Source organism: Tursiops truncatus, chromosome 16 (genome assembly GCF_011762595.2).
Source record: "Tursiops truncatus isolate mTurTru1 chromosome 16, mTurTru1.mat.Y, whole genome shotgun sequence".
NCBI lineage: Eukaryota > Metazoa > Chordata > Mammalia > Artiodactyla > Delphinidae > Tursiops > Tursiops truncatus.
The window spans coordinates 62,722,503-62,745,013 of record NC_047049.1 but is presented as its reverse complement, the minus strand read 5'-3'; the positions used below and the strand labels follow the sequence as shown (position 1 = coordinate 62,745,013).

Sequence of the window (22,511 nt, the reverse complement as noted above, 5' to 3'; positions counted from 1 at the left end):
AGATTCCATGAGGAGGCCCTCTTGGAATTTGTTTAGGTGCCTTAATTCAAAGCATAAGATAAATGTAAATACTGCATGGTAGTTAATTTTTTTCCCCTAAAGATAAAGTGTTTATGGAAAACTAATTTTGTCCCTAAAATTTAACTAGAGCATTCAGATATCAAAATAAACATTCAATTTTGATAAAGATGCTTTTACTTCAGAGATTTTTTTCAGTGAACAAAGCAAATGCAGGTTTGGGACCAGCAGCTTGTATCTTGATTTTGGTTCTGCCTTTCTCACTTGGAAAGTGCAATGTTTAGGCTTGTTTTAACTTTAGTAAAACTTCCAACTGATTATCTGTAACTGGCAGATTTAGGAGTCCTGTGTTCCTGGTTGAAGAGTTCTCCAGTACCATAGCTCCTGGGGAGGGTTTGCTTGTTCTACTCCAGCTGCCTTATCTGGGTCTGGTGAAAGGCAATCTTGCTGTGTCCATATTTGTCATGAGTGTACCTCTTGCTGTTTTTACACTGGGGCATGAGTATTCATGCCTCATGAATTGTCCAGGAAATAGCTCTTTCAGCCACTTCTCTTTGCTGTTAGAAAACAGCCAGGTTAGGGTATTCTAGAGGCCTTCAACCTGAGGCATATGGTGGAGGCCTTTGTGTCCTGACATAAAGAAACCACCTCCTTTTCCTCAGAATTTTGATGAGGTTTTTCATTGCAGCGGATTATTGCTGAGCTATTGTCACCAGCTCCGGGAACAAGCCACACTCCCAGGGTTCTGCTCCTAATGGCCAGGGGCTTTCTAGACCACTGTCATTAGGCACCAGGGAGCAGGAATTGATTGCCTGGGGCTATATGAATTTATGTCCATCACACAGGAAGGTGATTCTAGTCACAGTTTTAGAATCCCAAGCCATGAGGAGCCTGCTCCAGACTTTACTGGATGTCATCTGCTTTTGATAGTGGAGAGCTCCATATTTTCATTTTATCTACATGCTACATACATTTAATTTGCCTTACATTTTTTTCTTCCCTAAAAAAGTGGACTCTTAAAGAATAATTGTTTTCAAACTCATATAATTTGCCTCATTATTATAACTTGGAATTTTTTTAAAAATTTATATACCAACTAAATCCTTTGGGAATACAACAAGGTAGCAATAAAAATGTCCTTTGCAGAAAAGGTAGCATTAAATGTAGCAGGTGCTAATCTGTATGATTCTACTTTGTTGGTTATTTTTTGTGAACCCAGCCTTTTGGCTAAACACTTCTCCCATTTCCGTAGCACCCAAGAGTACAAGACTGTGTGAACTGAGAGAACATTTTTGTGAACTGTTTACTCTGGCCCACCCTGCTCCAGCTCAAGGGTCAGAGGTCCACAGCAGGCCTGGACTTAAGGGTGCCTTCAGTTCCTCTGAGGTAGTTGAGGATAAAGCCAAAGGTCTGGCCTTCTCTTATTGTGAAATCTAGTTACATTTATAAGAGGGGTCTTCTGCACAGGAAGTTAATTTTTGGTGGAAAACTCTGTAAGAGTCATTGCATTCCAGAAACCCAAGTGCAAGAGTAAGTGAAGCAAACTATGGCTGCAGCTGGAAAATGATTCCTGCATCTGTCACCAATGTTCCTGTGTCAGGGTTCACTCTGCTTTCCTGCACAAAAAACTCTTGATGATTTATGCACCTGAAGACGTATCTTAGCAACGGCTGTGAAGGGGAAATGTACTGAGAAACTTTCTCTAGCCTTTGTCTAGAGGGAGCTCCAAAGCAGAGGTTACATGCTATTTAACATGTTCTCTACAAGGCAGTTGACATATAATTGTATTAGTTTTAAAAAGAAAAAGGCAGGGACTTCCCTGGTGGCGCAGTGGTTAAGAATCCACCTGCCAGTGCAGGGGACACGGGTTTGAGCCCTGGTCTAAGAAGATCCCACATGCCGCGGAGCAGCTAAGCCCGTGCGCCACAGCTACTGAGCCTGCTGCTAAGCTTAAGGATTGAACTAGAAAATGGGCTGTTTTAGGTCTGACCCAAAGGCATAGTGGAGACCCCTTACTGGACCTTAGTACAGCTTCCTTGTTTCATTTGCACAGAAATGGGCAGCCACTGGCAGGGGGCACAGCAGGGACATCAGACATGTACTGACTTTCTAGCCACTCATCTCTTTATTTTAATGTCTCTGGTCCTCCCCCCTGCACTACACGCCAATCTCAAAGTTCAAAGATCAAAGTGACTGGGTTTAGGCCAGGGATGCAGTGAGGCTTGAGTGTGTATTGTGTGGTTGAGCAAATCCTTTTTAGGTTTTGCTCTCTACTTCTCCAGTACTCTAGCCTTTATCTTTCTAGGAGAGAAGAACTTTTCCCTCCTTTTTGAATTAAGGACTTCTAAGTCCATATGAAATGGGGCAGGTAATCAGTTTAAGATCACATACAAGAAAAAAGTCACTTAGACTGTCTTGGAAGATGGGGAAGAGAGTTATATAAGTTTGTTATAAATTAAGCACATAGAGTTATGTTTAAGAAGCATAAAAATATGTGAGATTGTACTTTAATTCTATATTTTGTCAGGTTGAGGAGGGAGATGAAAGAGAAGAAAATAAATCTCAGATGCGGAGAGTAAAAAGAAAAGCAAAGGGAATGAAGATAGGGAGAAAGGCTTATTACCCTTAGTTCAGAGGTGGAGTTTCTAGGAGGATTTTGAGTTTTAGGTCAGTTAACGTTCCTCTTGGACATTAAGTTTCATAGCATCATCTCTTGTCACCGCCCTTTGAAATGCTGATTGATTAGTCATTCATGCTAGTTTCTCAGAATGCCGTAGGTATCTTAGCATCACCCAATGGGACAGCAGCAAGCAGGCCAAGAGGAGATCCTTCCCTTGGCTGACAAAGCAGGCAGCAGTTCTGCCCTGTGTTGTGACCGTCCAAGGTCAAAAATGCCCCAGCCTGCCAAATAGAGAAGCTTAGGTAAACAAGGGAACAGACCAATGTGATCTTTAACAGCAAACTGCTTATCACTTCCCTGATGGCAGTCCTTTATCTTTCATGAAGATACACGAAGTACTGTGAGCCACTTACCAGCTTTGGCTACAACCCTTTACCCCTGGCCAGTCCTGTCACTTTCCTTCCTCCTTAACAACCAGTGCAATGTATTGGTTTCCTCACTGTCACTGGAGAGTCAAATGCAGGGTATAGCCAAGTTTTCTAAATTCTTTGGCTTGCCTCTGGCCACAGTTGACTCCCATGCAGCCCCAGGACCATATTTATTGTTCAGTGGTTAGCTACTTTGACACTGCTGTCATTAACACCCTAACGTCTCCAAAGAGCGGTCCTCAGACCTGCAGCATGAACATCAACTGGGAGGTTGTTAGAAATGCAGGATCATAGGCTTATTTTCAGATCTTCTGAGTCAGATTCTACACACTACCACAATTGCCGGATGATTCTCACATGCACATTAAAGTTTTAGCCCTTTTGGCCTCCCTGACTCCCATCTTTTCGATTCCAGATTGCTTCATCTGCCAGAAACCACACTTAAGTGATCTTGAGACTCAGGGCTCCTTCATAATCTTTGTGTTCATTTTAAAATTTCCTAGGCTACTCTGAGAATGACCCCTCAAATTCCCTTTCTCCTCTTCACCTCCTCATTCCCATTTTTTCTCCTCCCATTGCTATTTTCTTTCTCCCTAACTTTACAGAGATCAGATGACTTTGCTGTGCTAATATTTTTTTCCTTCTATGCCTCAATATATTTCTGGTCTTCTGCCACCCTCTATTTTCTCAAGTTTCAGATGAAGTAATATCCTTCTCATTTCTAACAATAGTTCTTTTACCAGTGCCTTTTATTTATTTTTTAATTAATTAATTTTTGGCTGAGTTGGGTCTTCGTTGCTGCACTCGGGCTTTCTCTAGTTGCGGCGAGCGGAGCAAGGGGCTACTCTTTGTTGCAGTGCACGGGCTTCTCATTGCGGTGGCTTCTCTTGTTGCGGAGCACGGGCTCTAGGCACGCGGGCTCAGTAGTTGTGGCGCACGGGCTTAGTTGCTCCGCAGCATGTAGGATCTTCCTGGCCCAGGGCTCGAACCCGTGTCCCCTGCATTGGCAGGCAGATCCTTAACCACTGCGCCACAAGGAAAGTCCCTACCTGTTCCTTTTATACACTTTCCTTTTCCCTTCCTTTAGGATCTTGCTGTCTTACTGGTCTTCTTTCTCACAGAATTATTTACATCGTCTCCACTAAACCCTTCCTTTTTGTATCCAAATGTGCAAACATGTTCTTTTAAGAAAATCACAGCATACACATTTTACATTCACTTGATCCTACTTTTTTTCTGGTTTGTGTTCTGTTTCTCCTCTTTCACAATCAGATTTTTCCAACAAATGGTCTAGAACCATGGTTTACAATTGGGGCAATTTTGACCCCCAACCCCTTCCTTTCAGGGACATTTGGCAGTATCTGGAGACATTTTTGGTTGCTGCAGCTGTGGGAGATGTTCCTGGCATCTGGAGGCCAAGGATGCTACTGAACATCGTGCAGTGCACAAGACAGCCCTCACAACAAATAATTCTCTGGCTATGGTGACCAACCATCCTGGTTTGCCTTCAGCTTTCTGGTTATAGCACTGAAAATCCTGTGTCTCAGGAAACCCCTCATTCCTGGGCATACTGGGATGGTTGGTCACCCTGTATCTGGCCCCAAACGTCCAAAGTGCCAAAGATGACAAACCCTGCTCTAGAAGGAAGACCCATTAACTTCACTTTCTTCTCACCAACTCCCTTCCCTTCAGTCTGGTTTTTTTTTTTTTTTTTTGACTGCACACCACGTGGCTTGTTCCCCAACCAGGGATTGAACCCGCACCCTCGGCAGTGAAAGCACAGAGTCCTAACCACTGGACTGCCAGGGAATTCCCCAATCTGATGTTTAATTTCTGTTCCTTCCCATGAAAACAGTTCTCTTGAAAGTCACCAATGGTCACCTTGTTCCAATCAAGTAATCCAATTGCCTCTTCTCCTCCCCTCAACCTTTTTGATCTCTTTCAAGCATTTGACACTGTTAATTTGCTCTTCATTTTTAAAAATATTTTTTATTATTTATTTGGCTGCACTGGCTCCTAGCTGTGGCACGTGGGATCTTCGCTGCAGCGTGTGGGGTCTTTAGTTGTAGCATGCAAACTCTTTGCTGAGACATGCATGTGGGATCTAGTTCCCTGACCAAGGATCAAACCCGGGCCCCCTGCATTGGGACCACAGAGTCTTAACCACTGGACCACCAGGGAAATCCCTGCTATTCATTTTGAAGTCTTTTCCTCATAATCTTGCTTCTCTCCCTCCTACCCTCATCATTGTGCCTTTTCTCTTTTGTGGGTTCCTATTTCTACTACATCTTAAACGTAGGTAGTCTCTCAGTTAAGTGTTCCTTGGCTCTCTTCTTTACTCTTCTAATAAAAGAATTTCACTCCTTTTTTTATTTTTTGCCTGTGCTATGCAGCTTGTGATCTTAGTTCTCCGACCAGGGATTGAACCTGGACCCTCGGCAGTGAGAGCACGGAGTCGTAACCACTGGACTACCATGGAATTACCTAATTTCACTCCTTATCTTCAGCTCTCATCTTTATTGGTTGATTCCCAAATCACTTTCCTGAGTCCTAGTCCTTCATTTCCAATTAATTGAGGGGTTCCCTTGGATACCCAGCAGAATCTAAAACTCAACCTGATTAATGGCAGGTTAAGAAGAACAATTTTATATGTTGGCAAAGAGGAAAGATAATACAGTCTACCTTCTATTTCCAGTCTTATCTTCTATTTTGGTCTGATATAACCCTTAAACTCTACCCAACCAGGATAACTCTCTCCATGCTCTTATATAACTTGTGATTCCCTCCTTCCATGATTTTGTTCCATGTATTCTTAAATGTAGTATTTTTTGTTTGTTTTTTTTGTTTTGTTTTGTGGTACGCGGGCCTCTCACCGCTGCGGCCTCTCCCGCTGCGGAGCACAGGCTCCGGACGCGTAGGCTCAGCGGCCATGGCTCACGGGCCCAGCCGCTCCGTGGCATGCGGGATCCTCCCGGACCGGGGCACGAACCCGCGTCCCCTGCATCGGCAGGCGGACTCCCAACCACTGCGCCACCAGGGAAGCCCCTGTTCCATCTATTCTTGAAAACTGTAAATCACTTCTGCCTTTTCCTTCTTCAGATCTTCCTAATCATTTCAATCAGGAAAGTGTGGAATGACAAAAATACTGGATTAGGAGTCAGAAGATCTATTTCTGTCACTTTACTTTCTTTTAGGATTGGGACAATTACTTGAACTTTCTATGGCTATATATATTTTAAATGAAGAAATAATAATCCTATCTGTGCCTATCTCAGGTAGCTAATATGAAAAAATGCTTTGAAAGATGTGAATTGCCATATAAGCATTGTCTGACTTGAACTCCAATAGCACTTTGAGCCTTTCATATAGAAACTTATTATCTCTTGCTTATAAAGTAGTGACAATTAGACTTCTTAAAAGTAGAGATCATAAACTAAGCCTTTTTCTTCTGTAGTTTCTATCATTGTGCATATAATGTTAACAGATTGAGTAAAGACTGATGAAAGAAAAGCAATTCCACCTGATATTCAGTCTTTATTCTTGATTCACTAATTCCAGATATTTTATACTATATCAAATTTATCACCCTTTTTTTTTTTTTAATCTCCAATTTAGGTGATGTCTTTCCAGTGCAAATGAATCCAATAGCTCAATCTCAGTTTATACCTTTGGCTGAAGTTCTTTGCTGTGCTGTATCTGATATGAATGCCGCTCAGATTGTAGTAACACAGGAATCACTATTGGAACATTTGGTGAAACATTACCCAGGTAGAGTAACAAGTTTTTCTCTATTAGTTCATTGTATGTGTTTGGTTTCTATTTATAAATCATCTTAAACACATAAACTGGGCAATATCTAATTTTTTTTCTATTATAGAACCTTGTATTAGAGCCCCGGTGGAAAAAGGTCTGCATCAGCAAGTTTATGAGTATTTCTTTTATTTTCCAGATGAACTTTTTCAAAATTATGTTTATGGTAATAATTAAGTCAGACTCTGTAGAAAGGAGTGCAAAGGAAAAAATGAAGATTCAATTTCTCCCCCGCCTCCTTTTTTTTTGACCGTGCCCCTCTGCATGTGGGATCTTAGCTCCCCAACGAGGGATTAAACCCGTGCCCCCTGCAGTGGAAACGTGCGCGCGAGTCTTAACCACTGGACCACCAGGGAAGTCCCTGCCTCCTATTCTTTTTTTTTGTTGTTTTTTGCGGTACGCGGGCCTCTCACTGTTGTGGCCTCTCCCGTTGCGGAACACAGGCTCCGGACGCGCAGGCTCAGCGGCCATGGCTCACGGGCCCAGACGCTCCGCGGCATGTGGGATCCTCCCGGACCGGGACACGAACCCGTGTCCCCTGCATCGGCAGGCAGACTCTCAACCACTGTGCCACCAGGGAAGCCCGTGCCTCCTATTCTTTTTTTTTTTTTTTCATCTTTATTGGAGTATAATTGCTTTACAATGGTGTGTTAGTTTCTGCTTTATAACAAAGTGAATCAGTTATACATATACATATGTTCCCATGTCTCTTCCCTCTTGCGTCTCCCTCCCTCCCACCCTCCCTATCCCACCCCTCCAGGTGGTCACAAAGCACTGAGCTGATCTCCCTGCCGTGCCTCCTATTCTTAAATTGCTACTTCCCAGAGGTGACATCTTCTGCCGTTTATAGTTTCTCATGGACACTTTCATAAGTTGTATTTGAATATATGTATCCTTTTTAAATAAGTTGGATCATTCTATACATTCTCTCTGCACCTTTCCTTTTTTAACTTAAAGACATGTTTTTGAGATCTTTCCGTATAAGCATATATCGATCTATCTCATTCTTTTCATAGGTGCATGATATCCCAGTGCATGAATGTAGAAGAGTATTTTTTTATTTTTCCCATTATAAGATATGCTTATTGTAGAGAAATCCAGAAAATATAGAAAAGTAATCACTTATAGTACCTCTACTCAAAGGAAACCAATATTAACATATTGATATATTTTCTTTGTGTTACACATTTTTTTTCACTTTTTTTTTTTTTTTTTTTTTTTTCGCGGTACGCGGGCCTCTCACTGTTGTGGCCTCTCCCGTTGCGGAGCACAGGCTCCGGACGCGCAGGCTCAGCGGCCATAGCTCACGAGCCCAGCCGCTCCGCGGCACGTGGGATCTTCCCGGACCGGGGCACGAACCCATGTCCCCTGCATCGGCAGGCGGACTCTCAACCACTGCGCCACCAGGGAAGCCCTTTTTTTCACATTTTTAACATTGTTTTCATAATATGAATATAATTTTGAACTCTGCTATTCAGAAAAGGAATTTCTTTTAAAATTGTTACCATCTCAGTTTGAAAAACCACCATAATCCAGATGTTAGGTAGTTTGCCCTCACCCAAGCACAGACTGATTTTCATTTTCTCTTTAGATTCTTACTGAGGTTTAAGCTATGAGACTGGTTTTCAAAAACTTCCATGTTTGCTCTCAAGAAGGCTTTCCTTAGTCACAATTTAAATTTATAATGAGGTTGTATAACTTGGTGTTTGTGTTTGAGTGAACAGATTTTTTTCTTTGCTTAACCGGTAACCTAGCCATATGTCTTTGTGTAGATGAAATTATATTTCTGTTACTCAGTTTAATTATGATTATTGTTAATGCTTCTTTGACATTTTAATTATATATATTAATTGTGTTACAGTTAGCTCTGGGTTCATCAAGCAAATGTGTGGTCATTTCTGAGTTACTGATTTCACTCATTAAAATGTTTCTTATTCAGAACGTATCAGTGTAAAGTGCTTATTTGTTTTAGGCATTGCAATTCCATCTCAAGATATTCTCTATACCACTCTGGGAACTCTCATTAAAGAAAGGAAGATTTATCACACTGGAGAAGGATACTTCATAGTTACTCCTCAGACTTACTTCATTACAAATACAAACCCCCAAGAAAATAAGAGAGTCCTATCAGATGAAAGTCCCCGGATGCCAACTTCCATTACATACCTGGTGAACGTGGAAAGCTGTGCAGACCTAGCCAAAGAAAATGCGGCCCCCATATCCCATTGTCATTCTTGCCAGTGTTTCCATGATGTGTGCACTCAGTATATACAGGAACCACCAGCTGCTGCAGAAGTGACTAGAAAATGCCAGAAAGGTCTTGGGGAATCCAAACCTTTGGTACAGAATCGAACAGTTTCAGTGTCTGAGGAGAATCGCGTCTGTGACAGCGCCAAACCTTTACCATTCACAAAAGACAGAGAAAAAGCCAAGAAATTTGGCTTTAGCCTCTTCTGGCGCAGTATATCCAGAAAGGAGAAGTCCAGAACAGAGCACAGCAGTTTCTCTGCCCAGTTCCCACCAGAAGAATGGCCCGTCCGAGATGAAGATAACTTGGACAATATCCCTCGAGACATTGAACATGAGATAATCAAACGAATTAATCCCATTTTAACTGTTGACAACTTAATCAAACATACTGTCATAATGCAAAAATACGAAGAACAGAAAAAATATAATAGCCAGGGCACTTCCACTTACATGCTGACACTCAGGCATAAGTATCCTTCAAAAGTGGGAGTTAAGAAAAGTCAGGGCCGGTCTGTAAAGCCTCGAAGGCGGGGCCATTCACATAGAGATAGAGACAAAGCCAGGAGTCAGGGAAGTGGGCCTCAGCCGGGAAGCATTAGGCTGGAGAAACACCCCAAGCTCCCTGCTACACAGCCCACCCCCGGAATTGAAAGCCCTAATGAAGTAGAGCTTCAGAAACCACTTGGTGAGAATCCATCAGTGCTAGGTTCCCATTTGATTTACAAAAAGCGGATCAGTAATCCTTTCCAGGGTTTCTCTCACCGAAGGAGCCCAATAACCAAAGAGCACAACATCCAGAAGATCGGTGATCTGAAACCCAGTCAGATTGGACCAAAGGGAAAGCCTTTCCAAAGGGCGAGGTCTTTGGATTCCTCAAGAATCTTTGAGAGTGAAGCCAAACAGTCATACAGTGAACAATGTAATGATAAACTGAGAGCAGAATCCATTTATGTGAATCACTCTACTGTCAAACCTATCAGTGATGACTTTAGAGATTACCTCTTCAATTACTCTCAGTGTGGTGTTTTGCAAAATGATAGTAAATGCTGTTCCTTCAGGGAAAGCACGTTGAGACGTGATGTGTATGGTGGAGAAAATGAGGCAATCCCTGAAGTCTCGAGGAAAAGCTACTCTCATTTTGACACATTAGAAGAGACAAAAGAAACACAGCATGTCCTGCCATCACAAGGTTCCTCTTCTTTAGACCAAGCATCCTCTGCTCGTAGATCAGTTGATGAAACAATACACCAGTTCCAAAATCTTGGTCTTTTGGATTACCCAGTTGGTGCAAACCATTTGAGACAACCTGAGAGACAAGACAGAGACTCAGAGGAAACTCTGATGAGAAAGGCATTTATCCAGGAAGCAGAGACTGTGAGTCTAGAAAATGAAGGACTTTCTGATGACGACCAGGCCTTGTATCAGAATGAAGCAGATGATGAGGATGGGGCCTGCAGTTCATTGTATCTAGATGAGGATGACTTTTCTGAGAATGACGACTTAATTCAAATGCTGCCTGGCCACATTCAAGTTTCCTTTCCAGGGGGAAACAAGTGGAATCATTTAGGAAAACGAAAGGTGACCGAAAGGTCTCTGACTGAGTACGATAGCAACATACAGAGGTTTGAGCCTCTGGTGCTCAAAGGAAATGAACATTACAAGCCCACTGGGTTGCTTACTAATCCCGGTGAAAGCCAAAAACCTAATCTCTCTGCTGAAAACTGTGTCCTCAATTTAGGGATCCAGTCTGGTTTTGACTATGAAAAGGAACCCAGTATAGCTAAATGTGTACAGGCCTCAGCACCTGCTGATGGAAGTATATTTGATTACTACGGCACAAGGAAAAGTGCTTCAGAGGCTGAAACCCTACAAGACCCTGTTGGTGACACAGGAAAGAAACCAGCCACCTGGAGTCAGAGTGCTCAGAATCAGGAAATGAGAAAACAGTTCACACACAAGTTAGAACTGTTCAACACTTCGCATATGCCAGTGTTGGCTCAGGACGTCCAACCTGAACATAGTCACTTGGAAGGAACCGAAAATCAGAGCATGGCAGGAGATAGTGGAATAGATTCTCCACGGTAAGTGCACATAGAAGTGATTGGCCACTATCCCACAGGAATTATTAAAATAAAGGGCATATTGAGTTACCTTGTGGGAGACTCCTGAATAAATTTTTTATAATGATACAAGTCTACCAGCCTTTACTGAATAAGTTGTATGAAGTTACAATGAAACCTCTTATATAATAGGATAGAGTTCATTTTTAATGTGAACCAAGATTTGACTGTTCCACTACTACTAAATCTTGAATTATTTCTAAAAATAGGAAGGGACTACCATAAACCAAGCACTTCCTGAACTGAAGGTTGGAAAGTTTTCACTTATATTCCTGGTTCTACACAGGTTGAGATAGAGATGTGGCTACTTTCCACTAATATTTTCCATGCCAGTTTGTTTAAATAACATTGTTCAGCATATAAAAGTAATTTGGTCATAATAGAACATTTAAAGTACTGAAAAGTAGTTTTTTAAAAACATCTATAGTCACCCTACCATCTAGATATTTTTTAAAATCTTTTTATATTTGGTGTATTTATACTTTGGTCTGAACATATTGAATCTATATATTTTGTCTGTTGAGCTCATACTGTAGTTACTATTTTGCATGTTGCTTTTTTCAGTAGAATATAATGAACATTCCCCCATGTTATTAAATAGTTTTCTAAAAAGTCATCTTAAAATTTGGCATATATCTTCATTAGTTTTTTTATTATATAAAATTATTGTGTACCTCTTTTTTAAACAGTAATATAGAAATGTAAAAAGTAAAACTGGTAGTCTCCATTCCCTAGCCTTTTCCATTCCTATTCCGTAGAGGTGACCTAAATATTGTTAACAGTTTGGCGTATATTCTTTCAGACTTTTTCCCTTGCATTTATAAATATAATTAATTTCTAACAACAGAGCATACAGAGCTGTGGCTTTCTTTTTCACCTAATTTATCATGGATATCCTGCAATCAGTACATATATATCCTGCTTTGTGGGGGGGCACTGCGCTGTGCAGCTTGCAGGATCTTTGTTCCCCGACCGGGGATTGAACCTGGGTCCTCAGCAGTGAAAGCTCAAGAGTCCTAACCACTGGACCACCAGGGAATTCCCTCCAGCTCATTGTTTTGTTTTTTTTTTGCTGTGCCACGCAGCATGCATGTGGGATCTTAGTTCCCTGACTAGGGATCGAACCCGTGCCCCCTGCAGTGGAAGCATGGAGTCTTAACAACTGGACCGCCAGGGAAGTCCCTTATTTTTTGAAATGGCTGCTTAGTATTCCATTATGTGGACCCTGTTATTTACATAACCATTATTTTCCTTGCTTTGACATTTAGATTGTTCCCAGTTTTTTTGCTATAATAAATCAATCTGCAGTGAATTGTTATTACTAAATGTTTGTGGACATTCCTAATTATTTATAACTTAGGCTAAATTCCTGGAAGTTTGCATTTTTTTAAACACATCTACTTTATTGGGGAACAAGATTTTTTTGCCTGAAACAATAGTTTAATTCATATTAAGTCATTGAAGTATCAAAACATGTTGTCTTTGAGGTAAACAACAGTGTAAACCAATAAGCCATGGGTTCCCTTTTGTTCCTCTCTGGCAAAAACAAAAATAAAACCAAAAACAAACTCAAAACAGATAAGAGAAATTGACATGAATTGAGAATTTAAATTTGAGAAATCTTGAGAAATTTAATTTTTAAAAATTGCTTATAATATGGTTTTCTTGAAAGATTTATAACTATAATCATTAAAGACATTTATAGGAAAAGGGAGGGGAGATAACATTTGGACATCAACTATGTGCCATAATTGGATTAGGATTAGGGAGACAGAGATGAACAAGGTGTTGTTGCTACCTATAGGAAGCTTACAATTTAGCTTAGTTTAGTTGAGGAGACCAACAAACAATAAACAAATTGAACTCAACAACAAAGCATAAACTGTTAATTCCACATCTCTTTGGCAGTTATGAAGAGTGATGGGCTGTGTGGGAAAGATTTATGGAGGACACATTTTTGAGACATCTCTTGATGTAATGGACAGGTGAGGGAGAGGAGGCAAGGTGGGAGAAGGGGAATGTCAAAAACAAAATGCCCAACCAGTAATGTGAGTTGGCTGAAGCAAGGCAGATGTCTTGGATAAGGGACTAACATCGCTTACAGCTCCTAGGAAAGGAACGCTAGTCAATATGAAAAATATTACAGTTGGCTTTTCCTTTCCATATGCTTACTCAAAAAAGAAACAAATTATACAAGAAGATATTGGTCATTTTAGTTGTATAGAAGAGTTTTTCATGGAGCTTATTGTTTCTGCCTAGAATATACTTGATATTGGATCGAGAACAGATGTTCAGAGAATATGAACTTCTTAGAAAGCAGCTGTCAAATAATTGAGTTGCTATTGGGAATCCTTTAAAATGTAAAGAGCACTTGAGATTTTTAAAGGTTAACTTATTTGATAAGTTAGTTCCTGTTAGTAAATGTACTCCTTCAGAGTAACAAATGAAGGTGTTTTGCCTTGGTTAGAAATCCAGGCCCTTTTGAAGGCAATAATTCTGTTACTTTTAATATCTTTAGGACACAGAGTCTGGCATCTAATAACTCAGTCATTTTGGATGGACTAAAAAGAAGACAGAATTTTCTGCAGAATTTTGGAGGCACAAAGAGCAGTCAAACACCCACGTCCAATTCCTTACTACAACTAACTCCAGTCATAAATGTTTAATTCTTTTTTTAAGATTTTTTTTTTCAATGTGGACCATTTTTAAAGTGTTTTATTGAATTTGTTACAACATTGCTTCTGTTGCATGTTTTGGTTTTTTGACCTTGAGGCATGTGGGATCTTAGCTCCCTGAACAGAGATCTAACCCATGCCCCCTGCATTGTAAGGTGAAGTCTTAACCACTGGACCTCCAGGGAAGTCCCATAAATGTTTAATTCTTACTTTTCTTTTGGAAACTTTTTTTTTTTGTAAAAATGTACAGCATTAATATAGAATGTTTTAATCAACTGAGTTTGTAAGAATTCTCTAAGGCCAAGCATATATGTTATTAACCTCATTACATATTTTGTTGTAGTTACTGGTTTTTTTCCTTTTTTGACATTGGCTTTTTTAAAGCTTATTTTACTATAAATTTATTGGGAATATATAGATTGTTTACAATAAAAAACATGGAATCATTGGTCTTCTTCCAATTAAATGTAATTTAACTTGAATCATCAGACGGACATTCATTAGTTTCTCAAATACATAGGAAGCTAATTTACTACCTAGTAGTGAATTTTTGTACCCACATCAATACCAAGTTCTTACGGTAAGTGGATCTCACCAGATTTCAACACAGAACCCCAGAAAATAGTGTGTTAGGGTTGCATAGATACGTTGTTTGCAACTTAAGTCTTTTATAATCAGAAAGAATTTATATAGATGTGTTGGGTGCAACAAGAATTCCTTCTATCCAGTCATTGCTGCCAAGGATATCCTTTGTGAACAGCTGGAACATGAACAAATGTCTCCACACTATGATTGACTGACAATGTCCAAAATACCCATGGCAGTAGACATATGGCTCAACTGTTTGGTTCCTCCCCACGTTTGAGGCTCTCTCTATAAAATGGCTTTGAGGAGTCAGGATGTTCTCAGATGGTGGAGATAGAAGGGAAGCAGAATGGTTGCAGGACGGCTGTGAGTGAAAGGGAGGTTCTGAATCAGAGATTTAGAGGGAAGATGCAAGATGGCTGGTAGACAATTTTTCTACATTTGATCCACTTCTGTTCGCGATAAGACCTCTGTAGCCTTGCCAGAATTTTTTCTGGCAGGACTTTTCAGACCAAGTAGTGGAATGGTCAGTTCTCTTGGGTTTGGGGAACATGGAACAGTCACGAGTGGTTTCAGCATGTCGGGTAGATGCTAATGCTGATTTCTGGTTGAGGGGATGTTTCTACTAAGAGGTTTCTAAGGATTATCAAAGCCTTAGAGCTCAAGGATGATTGAATAGAGAGAGAGTGCCTCTTTCCAGCTCTCACCATCCAGATAACAGTGAAGGCCAGAATGAAGCTCAGCAGTGTGGAGAGCTGACTCCAGGCCCTGTGCGAGTGCAGAGGAGGGGAGATCAGATGCGCTGCTCTGTTTCATGGTGGTTGCACCACTCATTTCTGACTGTTGGTTTTCAGTGGCTCTGACCAACCTACCGTGGCATTCCAAGATTACCTGTGGTTACAGGGGGCAAAGTACCAAGAAGGGTAATCTGGATAGAAAAGCCTTGTGGGGGAGGCATTGGTTTAAGGGGGGTCTTACAGCTTGGAATCAGTATCAGTGAGTGGAAGTTAGGAGAGAGAAATTTCAGCTTAATATGAAGAACTTCCTATTAGGCAAAACTATCTGAAGATGAAATAGGTGGCTTTGTAAACAGATGAACTTCCTGCTGTTTAGGACATTCAAGCAGAGGCTTGGTGATCCCTTGACCGGTATGTTGCAGAGGTATTTCCAGTACTTTTCTTAAAAGGATGACTGAACTAGATGATTTTGAAGATTCCTCCCAACTGTAAGGTTCTGTGCTTATAAAACTCAGTGAAGGTTATATGTCAAATCTATCCAATTAAAAAAAAGGAAAAAAAAAGATTCATTGAGGATCCTGTGAAGTACTGAACTCACTCAAGATTCCCAAGTTGCTTCCAGTTCTTCATTTCTGCACCGATCCCTGCCAATCCTTGGAAGAATGAGTACCAGCAACTCTTCTATCTTTGATCTTGGACCTGGACAATTTTCTTAATAGAGTAAGGAATCCAAAGTCTTTTGTGACTCTATCCACCTCAAGGGACCAATGAAATCCATCTAATCTTGCCACCAGATGCATTATGACACTCTCTAAATGTATTAAATGAAGCCTATTATGAAACCAATAAACCTCCCTTCTATAAAACACAACATATGACCACAGGTATTAAAGATGAGTGTGCATGTTATTAAATTGTTTGGGAGATTATTCTCTACAATGGGTGACTTGAATTTTTTCCCACTATTTTTGTGTGTGGAAATTTTACTTATTCTCTTTCCCATTGCAGTCTGTTTGCTAAGAGAAAACTGTTCTCTTGAAACAGCATGGTGACCTGAGCTTCGGAGTCAGATAAGTTTAAATCCCAATTCCAACCCTTGGTAGCTGTGTGATGGAGAAAGTTACCAAACTTCTCTATTCATTTTTTTCATCTGTAAAGGATATCTACTTTATAGGATTGTTGTCAGATTTGAGAATAATCTATTGAAAGTGTCCAATGCAGGAGGCACCTATTATTGTTACAAACATATGTGTGTATATTTTTATATATTGATTCACAAAACTTGTCTAATACATGGCCTACTATACAGGTAACCTGTTTTTGCCAGGTTGTCTGGAATTCCTCCATTTAGAGAGTCCTTTAGGTTAAGATTATAGAAAAGTATCGTTAATCAAAATCCAGATATGCCTGGGGGAGGTATTATGCTTTTGGCTAACAAGTTTTCAGTTCATACCTCATGCTATAAATAGGATAAAGTATGCAAAGCATGGGCTGATTGTGGCTACTCATAATGTGAGATCATGTTCATCCTCTTTCATCTGGGATCTCAGATCCCTAGGAATCCTCAGAATAGCTGGCTTCTGCAAACTATTTTCAATATTTCAGAAATCCTAATGGAAATTGTACATTCTCTTTGCTTAACTCCTTGCTACTAAAACATCAGTTTCTTTGCCAATGACTGAAATTACACCTGCTCAGTAATGCAACCCTATCACATGCTGGTGTGACATTGTTAAGCTTCATTTGTATCTTATTCATATATTAGAAGAATGATCATGAATCAATTATTATTAAATGCAATTTAGCAGACAGAATGTTTCAAAGTGTCAGAGCCATGAGGAAAAAACAGAAGAGCCGTAGCAGTGAAAAAATTGGGGATCAACTGTATTCTGAGAACCCATCCTACAGCTACCTGAGAAGGCTTTTAAGGAATGGGCAAGACAGACTAGTGCCTAAAGGGAGTGTGGAAGAGAGACATGAGAGTCACGAAACAAGAATGGTGAGGGGATATATCGAAAACAAACTCATGACTATCTTTCTGGCCTCTACAGATCTTTCTCTCAGTTGAAGTCTTAGACACGTGTTCCATTTTTAGCAGTTGAGCAGGTCCTATTTCTTGGGGAATGGTGCCCTCTTCTGGAGTAACTGATGTGACTGTTCCCTTCCACCACTTGATTGAAAAGCATCTACAAAGTAATTGATTAGAGAAACAGACCTCCTCCCTCTATTTAAAAAGCTTTCCCAAATAATTTGAATTAGGAGCTAGATATGCTAAATATTTTCAAAGCTATCTCCTCGCCAACACTGTCAAAACCTGGAGCTAAAAGTAGAAATATAAGTACCTCTGTACATCATCTCTGCTGTACTGTTATATCAGGGGATCCCCCCAGTTTTCCTGAACTATCAGTAGGGAAGGCATTTTTGCCCCCCACTTTACTAACAACACAGGTTTTCGAGTTTAGTTGGCCAAGGTCATGTGGCTAGCAATGGCAGAAACATCGTTCCTGGTCTCTCTTTCATTTTCTTCTTCTTAGTACTCTCCTCACTCTCTGCCCCCAGTATCTCTTGATCGATTTATAGCTGACCCTTAAACTATTTCCATCTCATAACATGATGGTTATGTTATTTAAAAATGATGGTTCAATTCCTCTTGTCACATAAGATTGACATGCAGATGCAAAATGATGGTTCTTTTTACCTTCTACTCTCTATGGAATAAAAATTAAAATCTAGCCCTCTAGGTTTGAGAATGACCAGAGAGAGGCAAGTTTATAAAAAGTCATCTTAAAAAAAAAGTCATCTTGTTTTTATAGAGTTTAATGAGCCAAAGTGAAAGGCAAGGGAAATCTTTATAGAATGTTGCAACAGACCATCAGATGAGGCACCCCAACTGTCAAATTTTGAGAAAGAAATTATATCAGTGGCTCTGGCAAGATATTTGGAAAACAAAGATGTTCTAATAAGATTACATTTTGAGTTACTTGTACATTTTAATTATTCATGCTACCCCTTCAGGTTCCTCCCATAAATTTTTAAAAATAAATTTATTTATTTATTATTTTTGGCTGCATTTGGTCTTCGTTGCTGCGCACGGGCTTTCTCTAGTTGCATCGAACAGGGGCTACTCTTCGTTGCGGTGCGCGGGCTTCTCATTGCGGAGCATGGCTTTTAGGCACACAGGCTTCAGTAGTTGTGGCTCAAGAGCTCTCGTTGTGGCGCATGGGCTTAGTTGCTCCGAGGCATGTGGGGTCTTCCCGGACCAGGGCTCAAACCCATGTCCCCTGCATTGGCAGGTGGATTCTTAACCACTGCGCCACCAGGGAAGGCCACCCCCCCCCAATCAATTTCATCATCAGTATAAATCTCTTGAGACTTATAGGGACCAAATATAAAAAAAAGAATTATTCCATCATCCCCATTCCCAAGTTTTCTAGTTGATGCCCACTGAGAACACATATGTAGTGGTACCCCAATTTTTTCAGCTAAGCCACAGTTTGGTCAAGTTATTTATGACTAGGTTTAATTTACACACAGTTGCCCTTTCCACCTGACATAGACAGCAGCCAGTTTTGTTTACATGAGTTTGGTGCTCAGAAAGGTAGGGTTTTTAGAGTGTCCCAAATCACAGAAGGTCATTTAAAAAACACTAGTATACTTATTAGTCTCTTGCCTAGAGCATCTCCCAACAGTCTAGTCCTTTCCTTTTTCAGACCTGCTGTATGACCTTCGACATAAAAATGAATGCCAAAAATAGTCTTGAGGAGCTAAAACTGTGTTTGATTTTCAACCACAACATACTAACATCTATTCCTATTATTATCCCAATTTTATACCTGTGACATTCTTAGCCACACCCACTCCTGCTTCCATGCACATCATACCCTGTTGTAGGGCTACAAAGACTTCACAGTGGTAGAATTGGGAGTGGGTGTGAGAGAGTGGGACAAAAAGGTTTTAGAAAAGACCAATCTAGAGATGCATAGCTATTCCCATAATCTAGGGAGAGAGATGCATTTTTTCACCATCAACACCTGAACACTCCATTTGTTCACAGTATTGAATCCATAAGGTAACATTTAGATAAACATATAGCCCCTGACTTCAGGCCAATCCACACTTAATGCAGGAGGCCTGTAGCAATCACAGATTTATCATTTGTGGTTTCAGCTATTTAGGACCAATCCCCAAACTCCAGGACTTGTAGCAATCTGAAATTTTGCTAAGACATAAGTTTGATGCTCAGGTTACAAGGCTGGTGTGCTAGACATTGTCAAGTGGTTTGTGAAGTGCCCCTGCTTCTACATTGCAATTTGCTTTCTTGTTCTCAAGAGTAGGTTGAAGAGATCATGAAGAGTTAAAAGGAAATGGCTCTGAAATGAAAGCCAATCAGCTAGCACCTTTTTTTGTTTTCACTTTAAGCAAAGACTTTATTTTCAAGGAAAAAGTATATTTTCTCATTTTCTGTTCTTGGCATAAATTTTAATTATTTCCAGTGGAACCAAAACCTCCTGAACCCCTTTCAGTGTCATCTAAAACTTGAACTTCCTCTATTTCTGGGTAAAATATCCGTTCACAAATGAGCTGTGCAATTCCATCACCCTTTTTGACTTCGAACTTTTCTTTGCCAAAATTAAACAGTACAACACCAACATTTCCTCTATAATCTTCATCTATGACACCAGCTCCTACATCTATGAAGTGTTTTGCAGCCAAGCCAGAACGTGGAGCTACTCTCCCATAGCACCCATTAGGAAGAGCTATCTGAATGTCTGTTTTCGCAAGAGCTTTCTCCGTAGGTGGTACTGTGTATTCACAGGCACTGTATAGGTCATAGCCCGCGGCGCGCTCGGACCCCTTGGTCGGAGCGGTGGCGTGCTCCGAAAGCCGGACAAAGCGGAGCCGCATGCCGCCCTCCTCCGCAGGCCGGGCCCATTTGCTGGGGGAGATGACTTGTGCCTCTTGAGAGCAGGGCATGGCAGGGCAGAATGGGAGCACAAAGGGAGCAGGCGGAACAAGAGACAGCAGGATGAGCGTAGCGCACCCCAGCTAGCACCATTGATGTAAGAAAAGAAAGGTACATTCTCAGGAGTTAGTCCTTTGTATTGTCAAAAGGTTTCCAGTTTTGTTCAAGGCTGTAATTCAGGGCCAGTTAATTCCCATAACTAATATCCTTTTATCCACTGCAAATACATAATCTGTCAAAGACATATAGGCTTGTTTTTTCTCTAGGTTTCTCCAGGTTTTCCTAACATCATTCATTCTATGTTTCATAGGAGCATCTTCCCCCCAAACGCTTTGGTAAGCCCAAAGCTTTAAGGTTGGTGTGGCAGGGAAAGCACTGATCTCGGATTCAGGAGTTGAGTTTTCTAGTCCTGTGTGCCACGAACTGTGTGACTTCAGACAAGTAAATCCCTCTTTTAGGGGGTTAGTTTCCTCTAATGTCAAATGGGTGGGAAGGCCCTAAACTAAACTAAGGACCAACTTCATGACTAAAACCTAAGACTTGAGGGAAGGCTGTCCGGGCCTAGTCTTCACCTCAAGCCCATCTAGCCCACTCCAGACCCCAAGACACCCTTTCCCACCAACTCAGGGCCACTGGCCTCGGGCGAAGATGTTAGACGTTAACGCCTCACCCCGCAACGGGCGGGGCCGAGGCCCGCAGCTTCCGGCGTCGAAAGGCGACGCGGCGCGTGGCGCTCCCTTCGCCCCGCCCGCTCCCCCCCCGCCCTCCACGGGCAGGTTCTCCTGCCAGCCCGCCGCGCGCGCGGCCGCTGTCCGGCGCCGTTGAGGGGCTTCCTAGCCCCAACAGTGAATGCTGGGAAGCCCCGAAGCATCTCCGCTGTGGCAAAGAGAAATGTTCGGAGTGGGGGAGGGGGAGAGGGAGAGGGAGAGGGAGAAAACAAATCCGAACATTTTATGCTAATCAGTTCGCGCCGCCTCCTTTATGGAGATTGGTCAGGGTTTTACTCTAGAAGCCAATCATTTCAGAAGAAGGGTGAGCCAATCGCGACTCCTCGCATTCATTGGCTGGGAGACTGAGTCGCAAGGCGAGAGTTTAAACGGAGAGTATCCGGGATTATTTTCCCCCGCCGTGCGGTGCGTGTCCCGGAAGTGACGCAGGCTCTGGCCGGGAGGCTGCCCTGCCCCCGCTTCCTTTCGCCCTGTGGCTACCCGTAGGTAGTTGTGGCCGCCGTGCCCAGAGGGAGGCGGCGGCAGCAGTAGCGGCGAATGATGCCTGGGAAACTCCTCTGGGGGGACATTATGGAGCTGGAGGCACCTTTGGAGGAGACGGAGAGCCAGAGGAAGGAGAGGCAAAAGGTGCGCAGAGGATGGGCCGCGCCTCCTTTTGGGCTGCGCCGGCTTGGGCGGGGAGGGGAGTCTACCTGATGGCCTGTCACAACCGGGCCGGAGCATCCGAGGGCCTCTCCTCGCGCCACCCTCGTCCCTGGGAGCTCGCTCCGGGACCATTACTACCTCCACACCCCTAACCTGGAGAAGGGCAGCACTGGGCTTGGGCCCGGCCTCTCGTGGTCCCCGTCCTTCCTGTCGGCGCCTACGAGATGGGCAGACTCAAGTTCTCATCGCGGAATCTGTTCTTTCTGTCCTCTTCTTAAGCAGCGAGGCCTGTCATTTGGTTCTCGTTGGCCGTCTTAGAAGATGATTAAGAAAAACGATTGCCTTGAATATGTGTAACTTCTCCGTCATTCTGTCCTGTATGCGAGAATCTTGGGGAAAGCGATCTTAGATTTACAAACCTCGATAACGGGTCAGTAGAGGATTGAGGAAAAGTGTTACAGCCAAAATTGCCAGGATTTGGCTGTGATGGAGATCGCGTGGGTTGTATTAGTAATAGCCTTTTATGTTAGTATTTTCATTCAATTCACAAATGTTTATGGAGCCTAATTTATGCTGGGCACCAGGAAGGTCCTTGCCCTCAAGGAACCTGTTAGAAGAGTTGTAGAGACTTCCTGCCCCATCCCTCAAAAGAAGAAAAAGAGAGAAAAGAAAACAGAGCTTGGAGGGTAAGGAAGCAGTGTTTGAAGGCTGACATTTGACAAAAGAATGAAAATATTCTCTGTAGTCCCAGAGAGCAGAACCTACCCTTCTGACCTTATCACCAAGGTAAACTTGCCATTCTAGCCAAGCAGTTATTATTTTTTATTGTGGTAAAATACACATACAATAAAATTTACCATTTTAACCATTTTAAAGTATACATTTTTGTAGCATTAAGTACACTCACATTGGTCTGCAGACATCATATTCAT

The 22,511-nt window shown here is 41.8% G+C and overlaps 3 protein-coding genes across 7 annotated transcripts in view; 2 read left to right on the top strand and 1 right to left on the bottom strand.

The window, feature by feature from the left end:
• The window catches only part of STOX1 (storkhead box 1), a 50,306-nt gene extending 36,176 nt beyond the window's left edge, over positions 1–14,130 (top strand). For 3 of the 4 annotated variants that reach the window (XM_019936169.3, XM_073793528.1, XM_033841941.2), the window contains 3 exons: positions 6,682–6,834; positions 8,849–11,207; positions 13,765–14,130. In XM_019936169.3, coding sequence (XP_019791728.1) covers positions 6,682–6,834; positions 8,849–11,207; positions 13,765–13,912 — 2,660 coding nt within the window. In that variant the 3' untranslated portion in view covers positions 13,913–14,130. The remainder of the gene's footprint in view (positions 1–6,681; positions 6,835–8,848; positions 11,208–13,764) is intronic. The other variant, XM_073793529.1, reaches the window with a different exon arrangement.
• A 5,511-nt stretch (positions 14,131–19,641) lies between these two features.
• On the bottom strand, positions 19,642–20,288 carry LOC101329117 (deoxyuridine 5'-triphosphate nucleotidohydrolase, mitochondrial-like). The gene has a single exon (XM_033841747.2). The coding sequence runs from the start codon at positions 20,215–20,217 to the stop codon at positions 19,723–19,725; it is 495 nt and encodes a 164-aa protein (XP_033697638.1). The 5' UTR covers positions 20,218–20,288; the 3' UTR covers positions 19,642–19,722.
• Positions 20,289–21,385: 1,097 nt separating this feature from the next.
• Positions 21,386–22,511, top strand: part of DDX50 (DExD-box helicase 50) — a 31,288-nt gene continuing 30,162 nt past the window's right edge. The window contains exon 1 of one of the 2 annotated variants that reach the window (XM_033841801.2): positions 21,386–21,561. In XM_033841801.2, coding sequence (XP_033697692.1) covers positions 21,472–21,561 — 90 coding nt within the window. In that variant the 5' untranslated portion in view covers positions 21,386–21,471. The remainder of the gene's footprint in view (positions 21,562–22,511) is intronic. The other variant, XM_004332471.3, reaches the window with a different exon arrangement.

What these genes read in the sequence shown, in the direction of transcription:
- LOC101329117 (XM_033841747.2), bottom strand. Translation starts at nt 20,217, where the DNA reads ATGCCCTGCTCTCAAGAGGCACAAGTCATCTCCCCCAGCAAATGGGCC.